We start from the raw sequence: 24,651 nt of genomic DNA on the forward strand, positions 1-24,651 counted from the left end.
CTTTGAGATAAGTGTAACTCTTTCCCCGTTTGTAAAAAGGTATGCCCTCGCTATAAGAGATGGTTATCTAAAAAATAGAGCTTTTTAATAAAGCTCTACAATTAAAATCTCTCTTATGAAAAAACTCTATTAACTACCATAACCATTCTCTTAGTTTTGTTTATAACCTCATTATAAAGTTGGTAAAAAATGAATTTCTTCGATTATTTTGATGAAATAGATATAAATAAATAAAAAGATGAGTTATTATATACGAAAGAAGACAAAGACCTTTCTATATTTAAAATTTTATAACATTTCAAATTATTTTAGAGAGTGATGCTAGGGTGCCGCCTTGTAGTGATCGATGGGCATGCCCCTAGGCAAAATTTTATTTTTTAATTTTTTTTATTCATATTTTTTTAATATTTTAACCATTTTTAAAAAAATATATAAAAACAAATACTAATACACTAATAGTCACTTCCTTAATTAGTAAGTAAAAAAAATGTAAAAAAAAAAAAAAAATGCATAAGCAGTCAAAATGAGACAGCATAATAGTATTATTCTATTTTAAATTTAGTCATTTAACACTTGAATGGATGGCATGGCTCAACCAAAAGAAGATGAAATATAGATAAAAAAGAATGTAAAGTGTTTTTAACTAAATTAGTTTAACTTTATGATCATTTATTTGGAGAAGTAGAAATTGAAGGATATTTTAAAAGAGTGATACTAGTATACCCTCTCATTTTGTCCCCACATTTTAATTGCTCATGTATTTATTTATTTATTTTAATTTTTTTTACTTACTGATTAAAAAAATGACTATTAGTGTATTAATATTTTTTTTTCATTTTTCCTTCTCACATTTTTTAAACATATTTAAACATTTTTTAAAAAAAAAATATTAATACACTAATAGTCATTTTTTTAATCAGTAAGTAAAAAAAAAATAAATAAATAAATAAATACATGAGCAATTAAAATGAGGGGGCAAAATAAGAGGGTATACTAGTATTATTCATTTTAAAATAAGAACCAGAATCTTTTGTAAAATTACAAATTTCTTGTACAAATCAAAGGAAAACTATACTTAGTCTCATGGATTTGCCCTTGAAAGTTATCGCTCATGTATTTTATTTTTGTTTCCTTTTTTTAATGGTTAAGAAAGTGAATATTAGTGAAGTTGTGATTTTTATTTTTTTTTCTTAGTAGTTAAGGATGTTTAAAAAATATTTGAAAGAAAAAAAAAAAAAAAAGATGCAATTTGCACTAGTGGTAACTTTGAGAGAGAAATTCATAGAACAAAGTAACATCACCATATACAATCAGAGAAAAATAGATGCTTCAAGAATTATGCAGGTGATAGATGGAAAGAATATTATATTATATTCTAACATGATTGCAATTTCTCCTTATAAACAAATGCGATATATACAATCAGAGAGGTGAGAAAAAGGAAAAAAGAAAATGGCAAGTAACATAATGTTGTCTTGCAAGAAATACAAATGAATGGACTTTAAATGATCAAATCACTAATCACGGCCTAGCTATACCATTCATCCCAAAAAATTTCACTCTCAATTCAACTTATGCTAGCGAATGGAAGGATACTAGAATGTTTGATTTTCATTTTAGAAGACTCGTTCTCCGGTAGCAAACAGGTTCCAAAATATGGTTGTCAGGAAATAGAGCACGGCGGTGACAGTTAAGAATGCTTGGAAAGATCCCAACCATTGTACGAAATAACCAGTTCCAATTGTGCTAATTATCGCCGCCAATGTTCCAGCTGAATTTGATATTCCTGTTAATGGAGAATGTTAACCAAAATTTGTTTGAATAAGGAAAAGCTATCATTTTCTTAACTGACAGAGAATACATGGGCAACGACATACCATGCAGAAATCCTGCATATTGAGGAGCTATATCCTGATCAAAGAAACCATAGTAGTTGAGTTAGAATTGAATTAGCATTAGTGCTGCTACAGTTTCTCATAACTGAAAAAATGAAACTTACTTGCATGTTGAGGAGAAAGCCAGCTTGGCTGAAGGAACTCAAGCTCAAGGCTACTGTGATGAGTACCGCCGCGCTTACAGGTGTATTGGCATAATTCAAGCAGAGCAGTGACACCCCAGGCCCGATGAAACCGATGGACTGATTATTTAAAGATCATGCATCAGTATAGTGATAGTTAAATAAGAGGAAAGAATGTATAGACACACACATTTAAACTCAGATAAAAAAAAAAAAAATAGAAAATCAAAATCCCATTTTGCAGGAAACTCTCACGTACCAGAACTACAATGTGCTACTACAGGATGGAAACAGAGGAGGTACCTGCATTATCTTGCGGACTAAGGTCAGAGAGAATCCAGCCTTGATTAAATAATCTGATGTTGCACCTGCAATATAGCCAGAAATTGCCATTGTGCCCCATGGAACAGCACTAAACCATGCTGCTTGCTTCAAGTTCACATTAAATACCTAAAAACACCAGAAAATGGGATAGAATTAGTGTCAAACACCCACCATTATTTCTAGTGCAATGTCAACACTAGGAAACGTTTTTGAGTTTCTTTTTATTTTCCATGGGGGAAGGAGGGTTTAAATAACATTTCTTAAATTACTTGGAAAAGGTGGTAGAAGCAAAAATAAGCTGATGTTTATATATGAGATCAGACATACTTCACGCATAGAATAGCAGTAAAAAGTGTAGAAAATGAGGAAACGATTACATACAGTCTTGAAATAAACAGGCATCCATGAGAGAAGAACGAAGTATCCCTGTAAAATGGAACATTTTTAGATTCTTCATAAATATTATGAAAATTTACCACAGAGAATGAGTAAATTAAAGAGAAGCAGCTCACCCAATTGTTAGTCACATTAGCAAGTATGATGGCCCATGTTGGTAATTTTGATAATAAGAGGCTTATGGGTGGGAGCTTTCCATCATTCAATGGAGAGTCGGTTTTCCCAGCTTGGATTAGTCGGAGCTCTGATTTGCTAATAAAATGGTTTTCTCGTGGATCATTTGTAACTCCGTTTGTCCATGTCGTCAACCAGAGTAGCCCAAGAGATGAGAAGAGAATGAAAGGACCAGTAATTCCGATTGATGACAACATAATTGGAGTCAGCAGTAAACCAGCAACATTGCCAAGATGAAATCCAGCCATGGAGAGACCCACTGCAGTTGCTCGTTCATGGTTTGGAAACCACCTGAACACATTAGAGTAGCTCAGCTATAACATTGCTAAAGGGTGGCACAATCCCTTCTTGAACCTGGCCTATTAACCACCTCAAAGCATTGCACCACCAACAGATTATGCAAAGAAATTAGTAGATACACAGTTGGAGCCTATACGTCTATAAAAAGAAAAAAATTACTACATCGTTCAACCTCAGCTGAGGGAAATAGCAAGTTTGCCAACCGATTGAACTGGCTCATCTTATATTCAAAGTTGAACATGGCCACAAATATGTGATTGGCCTCAGTCCTTAAAAAAAAAAAAACATTTAGAATTAAGGAGGCATTACCTTGACAAAAGGATGTTCATGGAGGGTAGAGCTACACCTTCGGCCAATCCAAAGAATGCACGGACAGCCAAGAGAGAGACTGTGGAGTGATTGGCAGCCCAAGGGGTGAGGAGGGTGGCCAAAGACCACAAAGCCACACCAGCTGCGATCACTCTCTTCCCTCCATACCTGTCTACCAATGCTCCTCCGACCAACGACGAAAATATGTATCCCCAAAGAAATGATGACTTTAACATGTAATATTCACAGCAAATTTGTTAGGATGTCAATCTAACATCAACGTCTAGACACAAAACACTAGCAGACACAGAAAGAAATAAAAAAGAAAGAAAGAAAGAAAGAAAGAAGAAATGCTTAGATAAAAGGATTTTATGTATTCCTACCATGAATCCAGGAGAGTGGCCACTATTGTACTCCCTCTGGCAATCTTAAAATACAGATTTTAGACAATGGACCCACGAATGACTGTTGAGCAGGTCCAAAAGAACAACACCTTTGTTACCCCTATGGAAAATTCTATTAACATGTGTTAGCTCGTTTAGTAGACTCTCCTTTGTTTTATTCTATTTGGACCGATTACCCATATTAAATTCTGTGTTTTTTTTTTCTTTTTTTCACATGTATTTTTTTAACAATTTTAAATATTTTTTTAAAAAATAAAAAATTTATAATATCATTTAAAAACACTTTCTTAATCATTAAATATAAAAAATAAAAAATCCCAGCTGGAGCAGCTCAGCGGGAAGAGCAGCATTTTTCATAAAGAAATTTGTTATCTAAAACCTTTTTTCTTGTCAGGATCAGACTATTTCAATATCATTCATAAGAAGGCATGAGGTTCCTCATGTGTCATTTATTAACTGTATTAAAAGAAGGTTTTTTTTTTTTCTTTTTTATACAGTCAATAATGTGATGAAAATAGTGTGAATTTGGGTCTATCAACCCCCAAGAAAACCTTTCGTTTGTTTTCAGACGTGAGATGAGATGTGTTGAGATTAAAGTTAAAAAGTTGAATAAAATATTGTTAGAATATATTTTTTAATATTATTATTGTTTTGAGATTTGAAAAAGTTGAATTGTTTATTTTATTTTGTGTAGAGATTTGAAAAAATTGTAATGATAAGATGAGATGAAATAAAATGAGATGAGATGTTTTTGAAAAACAAACAATGCCACGTTGTTTGCGTCAGAGTTAAATACCCCTTTTTCAAAGGCTAGCAGATGAGAAAAGCATAAAAGAAAGGTTCTTTCCAGTTATTGCTATCTATATACAGTAGGGTCCCACGAGAGATCACTCGCTTTCCCAACCACCACATATTTTTACTTTGATTTTCAATGCAAAGCAGTTTGGCAAGACACGAAAATACAACTTCTACTTGCAGTAAGACCAAAGCAATGCTATTTTTTTTTTTTTTTATCATATGGCTCCGTTTGGTTGGTGATTTCAGCTTGAGTTCCATTTAATTTTAAATTAAATATAATATTTAAATACTTAAATTTTAAATTATTAAATTCATCTCAATTTAAAATTTTCTTACACATACGATTCATAATTTTTTTAACTTAAAATATTTTTATACATGAGATCTACAATCTTTTTTAATTTTTTATAAAAAATATTAAATTCATCTTAACATCTAAGCACACTTCAAACTCAGTTTAAATGAATCTCACATAATTCTATTCACTATTTAATTCACTACTATTTATAAAAAATTCAATTCAGTTGGGCTCAGTTTCAGATTCAAATGCTGCCTAAGGGTGAGTTTGGATGTTGAAATGAATTGAGTTGAGTTAAGTTGAGATGATAAAATATTATTAGAATATTATTTTTTAATATTATTATTATTTTAAAATTTGAAAAAATTGAATTGTTTATTATATTTTGTATTAAGATTTGAAAAAGTTGTAATGATGAGTTGAGATGAATTGAGAGTAGTTTATGTTCCAAACGCACCCTAAATCTTCTTATTTTTAGTTCACTTTTTAATCTTTAGTAGTTTTAAGTGTCAATCACTGACTATTCTCATAGTTACCACAAAGAGGAGAAAAAAAACGAGTTTAATCTACTGGAAACTTTCATTTGTAAATTAATTCAAGCTTTTTCATTAAATTTACAATAATTTTTCTGGTGGTTTCGATATGATTATCTGAAAAAACCATAACTCTCTCCAGCAAAAGCCGTCCCAAATTCTCATACAAAGAAACGTGTTCAGAAAACTGAGAGAAAAGACAACTAAAACAGATAAACAGAAACAACAAAGCCAATGAATGAACATCAAATGACTTGAAAAAAACAGAGAGATTCAAGTTTTGGAGTACCTGAACAATGCCTAAGAAAGAATTGGACCACCCATGTTTGGCAGCTAGGGGGACGATGGCGACAGACATGACGACTCGATCAGCGTTGCAGAGGCACATGACGCACGCCATTAACGCCACCACCTTGAACCTCTCCGGCACGGTCACCTTCGCTTCTTCCCTTCCTCTCCTTCCTATCAGCATCCCCCTCTCTATACCCTCCGCCGCACACCTCACCTCCCATCTCTTTTTCTGCTCCTTCCTCTGCTGCAACCGCTCTAGTACTCCTCCTCCAGTGTTTGCTTCATACCTCAGTGACAAACACTCCCTTTTTACCGGTTTTCCGAGGAGTCCAGACTCAAACCCGAAGTGGGTTCTTTTACAGCCGACAAAACTGGACTTGGAGCTCAAAAAACACGAAGGACATTTGGAATATGTTGGAGCCGCCATGGGAGTTGCTCGCTCTCTCGCTCTGAGAAAAAAAAACAGAGAGAGGGAAAAGGAATATTACTCGTCAGAGACCCATCAGAAAGATGTGCATTGATGGAGAAGATGTCGAAATGACTTTCTTAGATGCAGCATCGATTATTATATTACCAGGTTACAGAACAGGAGATGTTTGGTGGGGGAGAATTTTGGAGTCCTGACGACTCTTGAGAAGTGGGATTAATTTAAAGAAAGCTTGAAAAATTAAAAACACATTTCGGTTCCGGGGTTGGTGAGAAAGGAAGAAAGGGGCCACAGTCCCGCAGAGGCGCTCAGACTTGGTCTCAAAAGGATACTCTCGTCATTTTAGAAAACCTCGTCGTTCTGTTAGGCATGACTTAGCTACATTTTAGGCTTCGTTTGGAACCAAAAATCCTCTCAACTCCTCTCAACTCATCATTACAACTTTTTCAAATTCCAATATAAAATATAATAAACAATTCAACTTTTTCAAATCCCAAAATAATAATAATAATAATAAATAATATTTTAACAATATTTTATTATCTCAACTCAACTCAACTCAACTCACTTCAACATCCAAACGCAACCTTAGAATGTAGAAGCAGCTGAATACATTTGAATTGAATTTAAATTTAAGCTTAATTCAATATTTAAATACATAACTATTAAATTATTACTTAATTCAATAATTTTTTTTAATTCAATATATTTTTAACTCATCTTGATATTTAAATATATCTAAATTTATTTTAAATAAACTCTATAAAACTTATTTTATTATTTTAATTTATTATTATTTATAAATTCAATTCATTTCAATTCAATTTAAAGTTAAAACGTAACCTAGTTTGTCAACGACGAAATGCATTCTACGTGGCAACACGTGCTGTCGTTGCTTATCTCCACCTACAACAACGACGACGAGAGCAACTACTCGGAACCGACGCTCATTGCTACCTTCCCCCTACGGGATACGGATTACCGGTCATAGGAAGTCCTCAACTACCAAATGGCGTTGCCGACTTTTCCCAACGTGCACAGTATTTGATCATTTTCTACTTGATTTATGTTGAAATCGTACGGTTGGGGGAATACCACGAGATTGAGATGCGCGCGGCGATGCGATCGGTTAAATTTCGGGTTTTGACCGTTGAAATTAACTTTGAAAGAGGATTTGATATACATGTAACACATTATATAATATATTATATAATAATATTATAAAATAAAAATATTTTTATAAAATGATATTATTTTTATAATATAATTTTTAAAAATATCCTTAATTTAAAATATAGTTATATAAAATATTATAAAAAATATTATGTATAAATCATTTTCCTTCACATTAATCACGGCTAAAATATGTTGATTTTTACCGTTTGAATTTTAGTTACTATGAGACGAATGTTTTGCCTATATCCAAGTTTAGGCAAAACTAATTAAAACTATAATAAAAGGATTGTTATCTTGTGCCTATACTTGTGGAGGGATGAGATTCAGTTTTATATACGTCTTGATGATCTTGTAAATTTATTGAAAAATGACATAAAATGAGTTAATATGAAAGTTGAATTAAGTATTATTATAATATTATTTTTTAATATTATTATTATTTTATTATTTAAAAAAATTATAATGATGAGATGATATGAGTTGAAGAATTTCTTAATTCAAACCGGACCTTGATACAAAGAAAGGACTTACATACAAAATACATAGACGTTTGAATGTAAAAAAGAAAAATGATCAATTTATTCCTACTTGGCTTGAAAAGCATATGAAAAATAAAAATAAAAACTGATTTTTCATATCATTCACTCTCTTATCTATTACTTGTGTTGTATGCTAGCCATAAACTCATCTTTAATTTTTGCTTTGTCTTTTTTTTTTTTATATCCCTTTTTTCCTTTCATACGTTATTGTTTTTTACTTGAATTAACAATTTTTTTAATTTAATAATAAACTCATAAATTAAAATGATTTTATATAATCCGTTATATCTAATTTCGATAAAAGTAACTTTACAATTAAACGTATCACATTAAATCATGTCATTTTATAAATTTACTTTTATATAATTTATTTGTAGTTAAAATATTTCTCAAATTATATTACCTCCATACGCTCATATTTTACCAGACATCATTAATTCATATATTATAAAACGTAATTTTGCATCTTAAAATTTAGAAAGCTAAAAAAGTTAAATGTTTAATATAATACCGAAAATAAGAAAAAGAATGTCTCATTTTAAATCTTCTCCGAGGCTTGAACAATCATCGGGATCCAATAAACGACTATTTATTGTTACGTGGTCTGTTCGTTTTTACAGATGAGATAAAATGAGATGAATTGAGATTAAAATTAAAAATTAAATAAAATATTATTAAAAAATATATTTTTTAATATTATTTTTATTTTAAAATTTAAAAAAGTTGAATTATTTATTTTATTTTGTATATGAATTTAAAAAAAAATTATAATAATTAAATAAAATTAGTTGAAAAATTTTATGAAAACAAAACGAGCTCTTATGTTGCACAATTTAAATGATTTTCTATTTAAATAGTTAGACATTCAAAACCAATAAATACTAGAAAAAATAGTATTGCTCATTATATCATTGATCATTAGAGAAAATTTCTTTTTATCAATAACTATTTATCACCCCACAGCTTATTAAAAGGTTATAAATATAGAATGTATAAATAAATAGTAATTGTTGCATAAAATTTCTCTCACCCATAACGTTTTACCCTTACGAAAATGTTTTATATCAAGAAAACGTACAAAACCCAATGTAAATCCCAATTCCACCTTAAAAAAAAAAAAGATGCTTAATTGGAAATTAACATATATATATATATATATATATAACGACCGATAGGCCTTAGGCACGTAGCACGCCATCATGTGAGCGTCTTACGAACACGCACGTACATATACATACAGACGTACATATATATACATATAGATATAGATAGCTGATGTTATGGTCAGGTTGGAGAGATTAACGGGTGGTGCTGCGTAGAACACGATTTGCATATATAGAGACTAGACTATCATTTTCATTTTGTTGCAACTACTCAAGATTTACACCACTTGTTTAGAGTTCTAATTCAAAGTAATTCAGTTGAGAAATAAAAAGAGTTTTGCTACTCATTATTTTCACATACCACACACTATTTTTTTTTTTAATTTTTTAAAACCTTTTTTTAGTTTTATTCATTCTAAACTTATTGAATTATTCTGCTCATTATCTATATACCATACATTTGATAAGAGAAAAAAAATATGATGTATAGAGATGATGAATATAATTTTTCATAAAAAATTTACAACTTAGAGAGTAATAAATTGTAGTCTTATAAAATTGAATTTCATTTTCAATGAAGACGGTTAAGAATATAATATAAATAATTAATTTTATATATTTTTAAATTTTTTAGATAAATAATAATTTCACATAATATCAAAACAAATGTCTTGCATTCGACCTTTAACTCCACTTTATACTTCTTTTAATTAAATATTCCAAATATTAGATCCACTAATTGAAGAAAAAATGAGCCTATATGTGAAAATGAGTGTTAAAAATATAATTTAAATAATTAGATTTACATCTTCTTATCATCTTAAAATTTTTAGCACGCCCTTTGAGACCGATCACAAATTTATGGATAACACTTAAAATGCCATCTCCTAGGTTGAAAATGTGTGCTTGACTGTTGAGACTTGAGGGACTCAAAACTAATGTTGCAATAAATATCCCTTAAGGTGGTAGGTAAGAATATGATAATGATGAAAGCTTCCACCTACCGGCATAGAAAATTATACAGCCTGAGAGGCTCAAAGTCTATTACCTAAATTACAAAAAATGGACTTAAATGACAACTGCATGATATCATTATCCAAATATTAAAAAAAAAAAAAAAAAAAGTACTATTTTGTCTATTCAATTTATCTTTTCATTTTTATATTTCATGCATTTTATTTTTTTAATTTTGTTTATTTCAAAATTAAGAAAGTGACTATTAATATATTAATATTTTTTTATATTTTTAAAAAATATTTTAAAATAATAAAAAAATATAAATAAAATAGTAATAAAAATATCACTTGGAGCGAGCTACTCCGAACAACAAAATAGCACTGCTCATCTCAATGTTTCATACATTCTCCTATTTTCACTCAATTTGTACAATTCTACAAATTTTCTTCCCCCTTTTATCTTGTTGAAATGGTTTTTTTGCATCCATATTTTTAAGATGTATCGTTTGGATACAGAAATACTCACACCTCATTTCATATCATCTCATTTTATCATTACAACTTTTATAAATTTTTATATAAAACATAATAAACAATTCAACTTTTTTAAATCTTAAAATAATAATAATATTAAAAAATAATATTTTATTCAACTTATCTAAAATCATCTCATTGCAACTCATTATTTAAACAAACTCTAAATTTGTTCTTTCTCGTATGTGCTTGTATTTTTTTTTAATAAACTACATGGTACCACCACCGCGTGGTTTATTAAAAGTTAAGTGTTCATCTTTTAAAATAATAAAGAAATTATGGTAAAAAAGACACCGTGCCACTAAGGAAATGAATTTGACGTTTGACTGTTGTAGGGAAGACCAGAGGTTTTCCAAATAAATCAATAGTGGCAAAAAATTAATGAAAGCTGTGGATAGATGAAAACTCGTATAAAAAATAAAGATAATTATTATAAATATAAAAATATTATATAAAAATAAACGTATAAATTAACGTAACTTCACGTGATGCGTTATATCTACTTTATATTAAAAGTAACTTTATAATCTGATGTACTGCATCAAGTTATATCAGTTTGTAGATTTACTTCTGTGTAATTCTTTTGTGACAAAAATATTTCTCAAAAATAAATAAATTCCAATGAAAGAAAAGTGGCAAAAACAGGTTTGAACAATTTACAATATATGAACACAAATTTGATTTTTTTTATTAATTCTTAAATGTTAGGATCTTTAAATGACAATGATTTTGAAAAAATATTACCTTCAACTTGAGAATTTTCTAGAATGTGGTGAACATTCTAACATTGATCACCATGTGCCCTAGCTTTGCACTTCCATCAAGCCCCACTACCTAACCCTTCACAAATCTGCCTTCTCGTCCCTCCAACTCCATTAAAAGAAGCAAAATAGCATGACTAGTCCTTTTTTTTTTTTAATGATAAGTAGCATTACTAGTCTTTTAATTATTGTCATTTTATTACCCCTAGTGCGGATGATTGGAAGGTAAATAGGGTGCGTTTGGATGTTGAGTTGAGTTGAGATGATAAAATATTATTAGAATATTATTGTTTATTATTATTATTTAAAAATTTAAAAAAATTAAATTGTTTATTATATTTTATGTTGAGATTTGAAAAAGTTAAAATAATGAATTGAGATGATTTAAGATTCCAAACGAAGCCATTAAAAACACAATCATAAATAGTTAGAGGAAACCTAGGATTTTAGTCTTTTCTCTTTTTGTATTTTTAGATGTCATTTTGTTTTAAATATATATTCTTTATTTTTAATTTTTTTTTAATAAGCTACATGAAACTACATGGTAGTGCCACATTAATGGGACAAAGTGAGCTGTATAACTTAGCCAGTATAATAGCATTTCTCAAATCATATATATGTATAAAAAATGATAGACCTACTAGTTGTTAACAATTTGTTTACAACTACAAATTAAAATAATATATTTTTTAAAATTTTAGTTTGAATTTTGTTTTGATTTGATGTTTGTTAAATATTTAAAATATATTATTTTATTAAAAATGGTAAATTAATTGTGATTAGGTTGTAAGCCTATCACTACATATATTGCCTCTATTCCAGTATCCAAAAACTAGCCTAGCTGTATTTGAATGTTGATATGAGTTGAGTTGAATTGTGAATAGTATTATTTTGTAGATCCTATTGAGATAGATTTAACCTTTTTAGATTGAGATATGTTTAGCTTTTTAAGTTGAAATGTATGAAGTAAGTTGAGAAGAGTTTAATTTTTTTATGAGTGATTGAAAAAGTAATGGCTTCCATCAATAATTAATTTGAGATAAGTTGATTTTGGTTGAATAAGCAAACATAGCCTAGTCTCATGATTGAGGAAAATGTTACCTCACCCTTACGAAAGGATAATGATAGAATTATTATTCTCTTACTATTTATTTACTTTTTTTTTGTATTTAATTTTTTTAAATTTAAATTTTACTTAATCGTTAAGGAAGTGACTATTAGTAAAATTATATATATTTTTAATTTTTTCTCAATGATTAAGGATGTTAAAAAAATACTTAAAAGAAAATAATAAAAAAATAAAAAAATTTCAAATACACTATAAATAGTAAATGAATAATAAGAGAAGAGTAACACTATTACTACCGCTTATGAAAATAGGTGGAGAGGCAAGGCTTCAAGTTCAAATATATTAACAAAACTTTTGTACAAACCTAATAGAATCCCTCTATGAACATATTTTATCTATGCTTTATTTTGAGATTGTGACTTCTTAGAAGCCGTCGGACCATGCAAATGATTATGCTCTCTAAGTGTATATTAGTAAAAAAATCAATTAGATGAGCATTGTGATTGGCGTTTAGAATATTGTAGCTTGGTTTGAAATTTTTTATGATTTATGCTTGGAGTGGAAAACGGACTCATATTATTTCCTTTTTGACCAAATCGATTGATATAATATGTTTTGACTATTTATTTTTAAAAAATAATTTGTACAAGTTCCTTAACATTTTAAAATGCATTACATTCTTTTAGTCATTTTAAACCGAACAATGTTAGATATATTCATCAGTTATATAAGTGTTATACATTTTTTTTTTTAAAATAGTGAGTTTTATTATTAAAAAAAATAATTTTTTTTCATGTAAATCTCATATTTATTTAAATTTTTTTTAAAAAAAATATGCGATACTTGTATGTTTTATAAATACAAATATTATTTTTCTTTCAGAACTTATTTAAATAGAAAAATGATCTCATTCTATTTTATATTATAATTATAATTTTTTTAAATTTTTACATAAAATATAATAAATAATATAATTTTTTAAAATCTTAAAATAATAATAATATTAAAAATTAACTTTTAATAAAATTTTATCCAACTTATTTAAAATTACCTTATCCCAATATTCAAAAGATTCTCTAAACCTTTGTCCAGCTAGCCTTAGTAAAATACTTTTAAAAAAGGATGTGTTATCGCACGTTACCAAGGTGTACGTCTACACTTCAGTTGGTCCACCGATTATCAATGTTCCGTACACACCCATTCAGACCCACCACCAGTGGGTCCCAATTATATTTGGTTGGGGGTAAGTAGTGGGTCCCAATCCCAAATTTTCATTTTGCACGAAGTACCGCCTCTCTGAGATCTGAAAGCATGTAACGGCCAAGAGAACTGAACAACTTCAAACTCCGAAGTTCAAACTCGCTCGGTTCAGTCGAAGCTCTATCTTATTCCTGTCTCTCTAATTTGTAATTAGGGCTTTCTCCACTCACTATGAAAACGCATCGCAAGCTCAAGAAACATGATAAATCATCAAAGGTATGCATACAGCATTTCTTCATTCATTTATTATATCCATCACCTTTAAACCCTAACCCCCTCCGTTTGTTTTCCGAGAATACCGATCAGAATAGAAAAAATACATTACCGTGAAATTTTCCAGAAGGCTTCCTTGCGTTTTCTTTTCTCTCTGCTACTGAACATTATGTTTAATCAGGGCCTAACTAAATTGCTATTCTGCACGGTTGTTCCTACTTTTTTTTATTCAATTTCTGCAGCTAGTTTTGGAAGAGATTATAGGGTTGACGACGAAGAATGGAAATGGATTGACTTCGAACATCTCGTCCGCGAATTTTGCCTACATGGCGGGTTGTGTCGTGGTGGTTTACAATGTGGGTTCAGGCACTCAGTCTCATCTCATGGTGTCTCATCGATTGCCTAAGCCTTTGAGCTGTGTTGCAATGTCAACGGATGGGCGTTTTGTCGCAGCTGGAGAGGTACACTTTGAAATTCAATATCCGTTTTTTCAGAAAAGTGATAGCTATTGAAGTGGTTACTGCAAATTAGAAAATAGTGTGTCCGTGTTTCAATCCCATATGGTTTGTAGGACTTTTGTCGGTATATTTCTTGGGGCTTCCAATGTATGGATTGAGGGATGTATCTGATGGGACCATTGAATAATTTCAGAACCTGTTACAAATTTGAGATGCAAGAACATTGAGTACATCAATGTCAAGTTTTCAGGAATTCGATCTGAATTGAAACAAATGGATACTTAATCAATCATTCTGTTGGCTAAAAAAATGTTTGCTTGTTTATCTGCTTATTGATGTGGAACAGACTTGGGAATTGCATATGACTTACTTCTATTATGTTCTGTACGTGCATCATCTAATATGGTTCTCCAGTCAGGGCCTCAACCTGCAGTGCTAGTGTGGGACTGCACCTCTCAGGCTTTTGTATCTGAATTAAAAGGTCATCTCTATGGGGTTGCATGCATTGCTTTCTCACCTGATGGTTAGTAGAATCAATCAATCTATGCTTGGTTTTTTTGTTATAATATTAAATGCTATTTTTTATTTATATTTTATCATTTTTTCTGTCCGAAATACTTTTCCTAGGAAAACATCTTGTGTCTGTTGGGGGATACATATACCTTTGGGATTGGCGGAGTGGAACGTTGGTTACTAAGCTTAAAGCAAATTCATCTTGTTCTGCGGTCTCTTCTGTTAACTTCTCAAGAGATGCAAAATTCATTGTTACCGCTGGGAAGAAGCATTTGAAGTTCTGGAAAGTCGGATCATCTCCAAGGACTCGCCTAAATGCGGGGACAGGATCACTGGCAATCCATGGAAAGCCTGTTGACCTTGGACCTCAGAAAGGAAGCTCATTCGTATCTGTTACGTCCCGTTTCTGGAGTGGTGGTAGTTTTGTAAACGGTGAACAGGCTAGCGACCTTTTTCCTATTTATGCACTGACCGAGACAGGTTGAATTTCATCTACTAGTCCCCCTGCATTCAAGTTTTTTGGAATGATTCACGAGTGTATTCCTTTCTCATTGTTTACAGGTGTTCTGTGCCTTGTACATTCAGGATTCTCATTGAGAAAATCATTCGATTTAAAGGTATGTTTGACTGTAATTTTCTCACGATAAAACTCGGGGTGCTGATTTTTGTTTCAGAATAATAGGTTATATGAACCCGGGATGCCTAGAAACATGCTATCTACTTAGCTGATTTATAAGAACTTGATGTGCCTAGAAACATGATATATACTTAGCTGGTTTATACGGACACAGGAAGTTCCCTGTTGGAAATTGTTCTAAATTCACAGAGAGAGAACATTATATTTTCCCTGTTGGTGTTCTAAGGAGGCTAGGGGGGCCTATGGTATGAGTCTTTGGAAGTTTATTAGAAAGGCTTGGGAGAGCTTTGTTAAACATGTTAACTATGTTGTTGGAGAGGGGGATCTGTTTTTGGTTTGATGCTTGGTGTGGCGATCAGGCCCTTAATAGGGTGTTCCTGGCTATTTTCCGTAAGGTATCGGATTGGCACACATCTGTTTCTGATTTGTTAGTCCGTTCTAATGGATCCTTGCAGTGGGATGTCTGTTTTACTAGAGCTGTACAGGATTGGGAACTTGATGATGTTTCAGATTTTTTCAGCTTCTTATATTCCCTGAGTATTGGGGATAATGAGAGGGATAGAATGTTTTGGAAGCCTATGGGAAGTAAAAAGTTTTTGGTTCGGTCATATTATAAGGTGTTGACTGTTCAGCATAGTCTTCCTTTTCCTTGGAAGTGTATTTGGAGGTCCCATGTGCCTTCCAAACTTGGGAAAATTTTGACGATGGATAATTTGAGGAAGTGTGGCCTTGTTGTTATGGAGTGGTGTTTTATGTGTAAGAAGCATGGAGAATTTGTGGATCATTTACTTTTGCATTGCGAGGTGGCAAAGGCTTTGTGGGATGGAGTTTTTAGCAGAGTTGGGTTGGCTTGGGTGATGCCTTTGAGAGTGGTGGATCTTCTTGCGTGTTGGAACAGGCTATATAGTTGCTCCCAAGTGGCTGTTGTGCGGAAGATGGTTCCTTTGTGTCTTATGTGGTGCATTTGGTGGGAAAGGAACAAACGGTGTTTTAATGACAAGGAGTGCACCTTGGAGGAAATTCAGAATTTTTTTTGTGTACTCTTTATTGCAATGGTTTTCTGCTCTAGTGATTAATGGAGCTTCATTTCATGATTTTTTGTTGTCATTTTCTACTTCCGAGAATGTATTTAGGTGCTTTCTTCTGTATACGTCTTGTGTACATGGGCTTCGCCTATTTCATTCGATTAATAAAATCATCTTTCTTACTTATAAAAAAAAAATTTGTTGTCTCGACAAAGATTTCTTAAATCTCTTTTCTTATTAGTACATACTTGGTTGGCTGCATAAATAAAAAGGTCCTCGACATGGTGACAACTTGGGAAATGAAACTTGGTTCTGATATGGACACCTCCACAAATGTGGCATCCAACAAGGCTAAAGTGACAACCATAAGAGTGTTGTTGGTTGCTTTTGTCGAATCATCAGGAATGTTTGTCCTACACTTGTTAGAAAAATTTCATTAATTGTTATGGAAACCACTTGATCCTCTCTAACTTTCCCACAACTTTCAAAACATATTTTTCAGGTCCGAAAAGGTTTTTCAGTATCTGCATCAAACAAGCTAGTTGCTTGTGCATGCAGTGATGGAATAGTACAACTCTTAGCCAGTGAAACTCTCAAATATGAAGGAAGTGTTATATATTCAAAGTCCAAAAAAAGCCTAGGAGAAATTGATGTCGTTTGCTGTTCTAAATCTACTGAAAAGGGTGTTCAAATTTCTCCTGCTCTTCCAGATGCAATTGCTTGTCAGTTTTCAACCTCAGATAAGCTTGGTGAGCATTAAAGCTTTAAATTATCTTGATCATTTGATCATGGGATTTCACCTGAACTTGCACCTTAATCTTTCTATCTTTATGCTTGGCCAGTTGTTGTTTACGAAGACCATAGTCTCTATATATGGGACATTCATGATGTGAATCAGGTGATTTATTATAAGATTTGCTCTAATGTTCCATTTATTTTCATTCATTCTCCAAAGGCCACATTGATAATATTTTCCTTCTTTATATTTCATATGGATTTCCTTCTTTATATTTCATATGGATTTTTGATTCTCCAGTTTAGCCCGAGTTATTTTTTGGAGCTTATACATAGATCACGCCCACTGCTACTAAACCTTTATGCAACTTTTTAGGCAACCCGTTGTTGTGTGCTAGTTTCACATTCTGCATGCATATGGGATATCAAGAGTCTCTGTTGTGAAAACATGCATGATCCATCTCTTGCATGTGTGGCAAGAGGTTGTTCTGGTGGAGTTTCTTTTGCGACTTGCTCGGCAGATGGCACTATAAGGTTATGGGATCTTGTTTTGCAACCTGATCCATCAGAAGATGCTGCAAACCATCATTCTCTTGATTTTGGACCTGTGGGTACAACACATTTAGGTAACTGTCATGCTTGTGAGGCCCTTTACTTACATTTGCAAACATGGTGTTTGGTTACTTTTAACCTCTTGTGCAATTTCAATATTTGTACAGTATCTGAACCTTATAGTTTCTGATTGTCACTTGACATATCCTGCTGCAGTAAGTGCTGGGATTTTCGAACGTGATTCTGTGGAGGCGGGTGTTGGCACTCAAGAATTTCGGTCTTTGGCAATTAGTTCAGATGGCAAGTTTCTCAGTGCTGGTGATTGTGAAGGAAATCTTCATATCTATAACCTACAAACTTCTGAATATACCTGCTTTCAGGTAAAACCAGGCACCTAGATTCCATTTTGAAATATTTTTGCAAAAAAAAAAAAAATGTAACTTGGAGACAAAGATTATGCTTTATATGACAGACGTTTAGGACTAGTGCTTCATAGATATATAATTATTTCAAATTGTGGCAGGGTGCTCATGACGCAGAGATCCTCTCATTGAGCTTTAGCCTCTCAAGCAAAAAAGTTTCTGAAGAAGCCATGGATAGCCAGTCCTTCCTTGTGTCAGGGGGTCGGGATCGAATGATCCATCTTTATGACGTCAAAAGGTTTGACTGCACAACTTTTAGCCATTTCTAGTTTGTTGGGTTGCATTAATAGGCTTATCTTTATGTCAGGAATTTTGATCTTATTGAGAGTATCGATGATCATTCAGCTGCTGTGACTTCTGTTAAGATTGCTTGCAATGGCTGTAAGATTCTCAGTTGCAGTGCTGATAGGTATGTCCTACAAGTTCTGTTTTCATATACATTATGGAACCTTTGGAGCCTTAAAGTGAAATGGTTATAAGAAAGTGCCTGAAATTTATTCTTTGTTTTTCAGATTGTATCTGAGTTTTGTACGACATTTAAAATGTATCTTTTTTGTTGCATGTTTTGCCAATGATTATAAAATGTCAAAAAGTGCTATTTTCAAGCCTTTTGCACTTTTTAATAAAGCTTCATTAAAAAGTGCAAAAGGCTTGAAAAAGTAAATATTTTCAAGCCTTTTGCACTTTTTAATGAAGCTTTATTACTTGTAATTGTGTATGACATCATGGCTCAGCTAGTAGATTTTAGCCATACAGCTGATCATGGTCATACAGGTCTTTGGTGTTTCGTGATGTTGCTACAACGGATAGTGGTCATATGATTTCGCGTCATCATCATCTAATGGCATCTCATGGAACTGTGTATGATATGGCTGTAGATCCAGCAGCGGAGACTGTTGTTACAGTTGGGCAGGTAAATATCAAGTATAAATTTTTTAATATGCTGATTGAATTAGAAATGGTCCCTTGTAAGTCATGTGAATAAAGTTTCAACTTGGTTCATTGGCCTCATGGTATCACTGGCAGATTCCCCACTCTTTGAACTCCAGTATATGGAATTGATGATTTAGTACCTTCACTTGTAGGATAAGAAGATAAACACGTTCGACATTGCTGCTGGGAAGCTAATTAGATCATTCAGGCATGATAAAGATTTTGGAGAGCCGATTAAGGTGAGATATCTCCTTGGTCAGCAAAGCATCAGACCATCCTCATGTCCTCTTAATGAGAGCTACTAATGTTTGCAGGTTGCTATGGACCCAAGCGGCAGCTATCTGGTTTGCTCCTACTCTAACAAGTCCATCTCTGTATATGACTTTATCAGCGGAGAGATGGTTGCTCAAGCCATGGGACATGGTGAAGTTATAACTGGTGTCATCTTCGTACCTGACTGCAAGCATATAATATCTGTGAGTTTCTGCTATGTTTAATCCGATTCTTATAACATGAGCATGTGGATGGATGCATTCTATGCTAATGCCATGTGAAGACTTTGTACTTCTTAGTTAGCTCAAAAGTATCCCTGGCCTGGCTACATACTCTTCGTAATTAGTACATGAAGGGGGTAGGAAACTTCACCTCCCATGCAAACTAGTCTTCCAATTCTTGTATTTAATTGTTCAAGTGTGTTCATTGGTGTTTGGCCTGTTTGGGGTTTGTGGGTTATGCTCAAACTGGTGTTTGATTTATTGGCACATTGAAAGGAGCATTTTCAAACACATTATGGTGTCAAAATCTGGAAGGTAGCTCCCTTATGTATCTGTACTTAGAGAGAGGAACTAACTTAATATGTTGAGGGGTGTATATTACCCATGCTGAAATTGAGGTTTTTGTTATTGCATTGTCTTCAATGATTGAACAGCAGTTCCAAGTTATTTCTTACTCAAATTTGTGGGAGTTTATTGATATTTTAGATTCTAGATTTGTATATCTTGTACACATCCCATGTACTAGGGTTGTGCTACCCCCCTTTCGTGCACTTTTTAAAGAAATTTCTTAGTTACAATTGAGATCATAATGAAGTGTTAAAAATTTTCAAATTTTAAATGTGAAGCAGCTGATTGGTGTTGGCCTTTCATTTTTTTCCACCATATGCGTGCTTGTAATTTTATTGATGCATTCAGGTAGGTGGTGATGGTTGTATATTTGTATGGAAAGTGCCTGCTCCTTTGTCTTCTAGAATGCTGCAAAAAATGAAGGAAAATTTAGGTTCATTGTCTCCATCAAGCCTGGCTCAGTCAGTAGATTTTAGTCAAATATTATTTTATGAAGAGAAGGATGAGCAATGCAGAATCAATGCTGTAGATCTGTTGTTGCCGGGGAACTCCAACCAGACAGGAAAAAAAATCCCTTGTCAAAGTGGGGGGCATCGAGAGACCTCAACATTTAAATTTAGTATTTCTAGACTTCCAAGATGGGCACAGGCCAAAGTAAAAATCTCTGATATTGTCCCTAGTGATCTTAAGTTCACTTTATCCCAGGTATTTGCATGCCCAATTTTGTCATCAATATTCTGATTTCATGGCACTGCCAAACTTCTGTTCTTTGATTCATATTTGTGTAGTTCTTCTCTAGCAGGTTATTGTAATTTGGTTCTGATTTTATTCCTTCTCTGCCATGCTTCCCTCTGACTATGCTAGAAAGTAGACCAGAAATATTTCTCTCCAGTTGGTGATGACCATGGATATGCTTCCATGTCCCTTGAAGCTCAAATTTTATCTGATCACAATATGGGAGGCAGTGACTCATGCATCAGTAGCTTGCCCAAAAGTTCTCCCAATGCTAACAAAAGTGAAAGTTCTCCAATACCTCAAGAAACTCCTAGGTCAGCCTGCAATTGACTATATCTTTCTTCTATTGTCAGGAATTACAGCTAATTGTCACACTCACAGTATTGTAATTGTATTTCAGCATATTTTCCATGGACAAGCGTTGGCGCTCCATTTATACTGTGTGTCTGGATCTACTTAATTCACCTGAGATGCGGACTTTAATGGACACAAATATGACACTATCTTCATCAGATTTGAGTAAGGATGAACCCTCATGTTCACATGATATAATACTTTAGTGTGGCTGAACCCTTACATTCGTTCCTGTTGAATTTAATGTTATTTAGTTATTTTATTATGTTCACATGGCAGTTTCTCATGCAATGGCAATTTTAACTACCTGAAAAGGAACTAAATCCCCAGTTTTGGATGCCAAGTGTCTAGTCAAATTCAGAATATTGAGCACAAGGACGTAGATAGATATAATATTGAAAATAATCTGAGTCACGAATGGTTCTTTTTTTGCTCTTCAAATGATGACTTTTTTGCAGGAAAAGATGTGGATGAGGTAGCTGGTAATGGTCAATGCTCTTTAAAGAATGGTGGTCAACTTGGCACACATAATACAACTAAATGCCATGAGATAGTTGCCCGTGATGTGGCAGAGAATTTGCATTCAATTAAAACTGGAAGTGAATTGCAAGTAAATATGGATGTTAAGATTTGCGGCACGGAGTCTGAAGAAAGTGATCTGTTCAGACAACACTTTGGCAGTTTATCAACAACACACAAGGTTGGTAATCTTGCATGCAATGTTAGCTGATAAGTCTGACTTTTCTATAATTTTCTTTATTATTATTAGTGATGGGAATGGGGTGGGGGGAGGGCAGTGGTCCTGAATCTTTGAAGCAATATATCATCTTAAACTATTTCTTATGAATTTCAGAGAAACTTTTACAGTTTTTTTTTATTATTATTTTTTATTTATTTATTATCAATTTCTTATTATGGTGGAGTTTTACATCCAGTTCTGGTAAACATTCGACACAACACCTCTAAACTTCTAAATTGTTGGCATTGCTTATAACTCAACTCAATCTTGAAAATTTGTCAAGACAAAGGAGTTTGGTTAAGATGACATATTAGTCTTTAGAATATTTTTCTTTTTATATACTTCTGAAGTGTATTGGATATGAGTAACCAGTTATCCAAAGGAAGGTTATCCCGGAAAACTTGTAGTCACAGGAGTAAAAAAATGATACCTTATAAAAGAAAGAATGAATGAAATTTTTTACAGAAGACAGCTCAGGACGGTGTTGGATGGCCCAGGAAAAGGGAAAATTGTAAAGTTGACTCTTGAGTAATTTTGATATGAAGCTTTGGGAGTATTATACTGATGTGTAGTGTTTATCTTTACACAGACAGAGATAAGAAAATCATCAGCGAGGAGAAGGTACTCCACGAAATATGTTGTGCATCGGGATTATCTTGGAGACCGCGCTCAACTTTTTGGCACTCCAGTTCTAGAATTGGCTGGCAAAACCTTGAACTGCCAGGAAGAAGCTGCTATGCATGTCAGACTTGAAGATGCATCATTCCATGTCTTGGAAGAACAGAAAATGGTAGGTGTAAATAGGCCTGTCTATTACTGAAATACGGACTTACCAAAGGTTATGTTATGGTCTGGTAAGATTTCATTTAGTAGGGGACTTTCCATAATATTTTAAACCACCTGAAGCATGTCAAAAGTTGTCAATTGAGATAGTCTGTTTGGTGAAGAACATGAAACGCTATCTTGTTAATCAGTTGGTAGCAGATTGTAATTTAAAATCTATCTCAATAAACTCAATTTGCTTTTTAAAATATCACGATGATCCATATTGTTTTCTGAGAACACTGTTATATTACTTGAAAAATGACAACTTTGGATCATGGTATGTTAATGGTGCTGCTATGGTGACAACTGCAGGACGAGAAGAACTCAGTCCAAAGCATGCCGAGCCCAAGTTTCACCTCCTCAGAAAGTGAATTGGCCGAAGGCCCCGTCATGGGAAGTTCAAAAAACTTCAAATTGACAGAAGTCAGAGACCAGAAGAAATGTGCACCCATAGAAAGTGAGGTTGAGAAAAGAATACTTGCGTGCAAGGAAGCATTACTCGGTTTGAATGCTGCAGCCGAGAACACAGTTGATTTATTTTCGACATTAGGAATTCTGGGTTCTAGTGAAGAGTTCTCAGGAGAAAGGGGGGCTAAGTTATATGATGAGGCAGCCGAACTACTTCAATCAATTACAGGGAAAGTCAATTCACTGGCCAGATTGATGCAATCTAGGAATAATGATTCTTGTGGAAGCAGAGTGGGTTTTCAGAAAGTCTCTCACGAAAGGCTGAAGGAAAACCTCAGCTAACTAAAGTCTGTTTTCCTCACATAACCAGCCATCCTCCAGTCTTGTAAATAATCACCACGGAATTGCCTTTGCTTCCATGCTTCTCAGCGAAGCTGGGATGAGAAAAATTTATTGAATTATTAATGTGAATGAATGAATGAGATTAGCAAGGTGGTCATTCTTGAGATATTTCAAATGAATTATGAAAAATATAAAATCATTGGAGACATGAAAGAAAGAAAGCCTCTATATGATGGCGAGATTATAGACCAGTTTTTGTTGTTTTGGGTCGTAATTATGGGTCAGGAAGAGTAACCTAATTGCAGCTACATTAAGAAGTAAGAACCTTGACACAGCCCATTTTCAGCCTGAAAAATCAACGATTCAGTCGCTTGATGTATTACATTTTGAATTATTTTTCATGTAAGTGATTAAAATCAACGATTCAAAGTATATATGAAGATTGACGATGAGATCAGTAGCATTGCTCTCAAAACGAATGACTAGCCAAGCCATGATCTTTTTATCACTTCCAGACCAAAAATATGAAACCTACTTGCATGCAGACGTCAGCCAATAAAGAAAGTGAAGGGAAAAAGGAGGTCAAGTTGCACAGAAATCAACAGACTGGGATCCATATGCCTAAAAGAATTTCCCAGAAAGAAAAAATAAAAAATTTTCGATCTTTCTCGTGGGAACTGGGAACACTTTTTTCCCCCCTCTCCTTTCATCTATACATCCTTTCCAACTCTAAATTCTTCACTCTGCACTTTAGCTTAAAAAAAATAGAAAAGAAGGAAAAAAAAAATAGAAAAAAAAAAAAGCAAGGACCATCTTTTCTTTTCCCTATCCCTTCACCTTTAAAATCCATTGCTACTGATGATTTTCATGCAATTCTAACATTAAAAATATACAGAAACCTACTTTTTTTTTTTGTAGGTTTCAAGGCATGCCAGTGAAATAATGAAGCACTCTATACGCTTAGAATAACATCCACTAAATATCTGTTTGGAATATTAGAAAATCCCTAAGAAAGTTATGTATGCCTATTGCCTAGAATTAACCTCTTGTTTTCCCTTTTGATATCGTCTTGTTGCTTTAGCGAAATAAATGCCCAGCTCCTCCAAACTGATCTATCTTTCTTGGGATTCCTTCACTCTGCTTGAATAATCATGCAGTTTTACAAAAGCCTATGATAGGTTTTACCATGAGGAATTTTAGGACTGCTACCAATGGCCCATGATAAACCTACCCCATGTGTGGCCGTATT

The 24,651-nt window shown here is 32.9% G+C and overlaps 2 protein-coding genes across 3 annotated transcripts; one reads left to right on the plus strand and one right to left on the minus strand.

Annotated features, from left to right (window-relative positions):
- Nucleotides 1-1,350: 1,350 nt before the first annotated feature.
- LOC109000801 (probable anion transporter 3, chloroplastic) lies at nucleotides 1,351-6,501 on the minus strand. Its single transcript, XM_018977803.2, has 9 exons — nucleotides 6,419-6,501; nucleotides 5,843-6,293; nucleotides 3,521-3,747; nucleotides 2,854-3,202; nucleotides 2,723-2,767; nucleotides 2,321-2,467; nucleotides 2,000-2,137; nucleotides 1,878-1,911; nucleotides 1,351-1,786 (listed from the first exon to the last, which is right to left on the minus strand). Exons 2-9 carry the CDS (start codon nucleotides 6,269-6,271, stop codon nucleotides 1,617-1,619), a joined length of 1,539 nt encoding a protein of 512 aa, XP_018833348.2. The 5' UTR covers nucleotides 6,272-6,293; nucleotides 6,419-6,501; the 3' UTR covers nucleotides 1,351-1,616.
- Nucleotides 6,502-13,711: 7,210 nt separating this feature from the next.
- Nucleotides 13,712-23,569, plus strand: LOC109000800 (mitogen-activated protein kinase-binding protein 1). Of its 2 annotated transcripts, XM_018977800.2 has the most exons (20): nucleotides 13,712-13,885; nucleotides 14,125-14,343; nucleotides 14,755-14,863; nucleotides 14,968-15,333; nucleotides 15,415-15,470; nucleotides 17,018-17,264; nucleotides 17,358-17,413; nucleotides 17,627-17,876; nucleotides 18,019-18,182; nucleotides 18,326-18,462; nucleotides 18,532-18,633; nucleotides 18,999-19,137; nucleotides 19,310-19,396; nucleotides 19,472-19,633; nucleotides 20,348-20,704; nucleotides 20,864-21,048; nucleotides 21,135-21,253; nucleotides 21,547-21,788; nucleotides 22,417-22,617; nucleotides 22,965-23,569. In XM_018977800.2, exons 1-20 carry the CDS (start codon nucleotides 13,841-13,843, stop codon nucleotides 23,400-23,402), a joined length of 3,681 nt encoding a protein of 1,226 aa, XP_018833345.2. In that variant the 5' UTR covers nucleotides 13,712-13,840; the 3' UTR covers nucleotides 23,403-23,569. The 2 variants fall into 2 exon arrangements, with proteins under 2 accessions (XP_018833345.2, XP_035544422.1); XM_035688529.1 differs by lacking the exon at nucleotides 20,348-20,704.
- Nucleotides 23,570-24,651: the final 1,082 nt, after the last annotated feature.

The sequence above is a fragment of the Juglans regia genome, chromosome 3 (genome assembly GCF_001411555.2).
Source record: "Juglans regia cultivar Chandler chromosome 3, Walnut 2.0, whole genome shotgun sequence".
Classification (NCBI taxonomy): Eukaryota; Viridiplantae; Streptophyta; class Magnoliopsida; order Fagales; family Juglandaceae; genus Juglans; species Juglans regia.

What these genes read in the sequence shown, in the direction of transcription:
- LOC109000801 (XM_018977803.2), bottom strand. Translation starts at nt 6,271, where the DNA reads ATGGCGGCTCCAACATATTCCAAATGTCCTTCGTGTTTTTTGAGCTCC. An exon ending in TAGTCCGCAAGATAATGCAG is followed by an intron (nt 2,138 to 2,320) that starts GTACCTCCTCTG and finishes TTAAATAATCAG; the next exon opens with TCCATCGGTTTCATCGGGCC. An exon ending in ATATGCAGGATTTCTGCATG is followed by an intron (nt 1,787 to 1,877) that starts GTATGTCGTTGC and finishes CTCCATTAACAG; the next exon opens with GAATATCAAATTCAGCTGGA.
- LOC109000800 (XM_018977800.2), top strand. Translation starts at nt 13,841, where the DNA reads ATGAAAACGCATCGCAAGCTCAAGAAACATGATAAATCATCAAAG. An exon ending in ACATTCATGATGTGAATCAG is followed by an intron (nt 17,414 to 17,626) that starts GTGATTTATTAT and finishes GCAACTTTTTAG; the next exon opens with GCAACCCGTTGTTGTGTGCT. An exon ending in CATCTTTATGACGTCAAAAG is followed by an intron (nt 18,463 to 18,531) that starts GTTTGACTGCAC and finishes TCTTTATGTCAG; the next exon opens with GAATTTTGATCTTATTGAGA.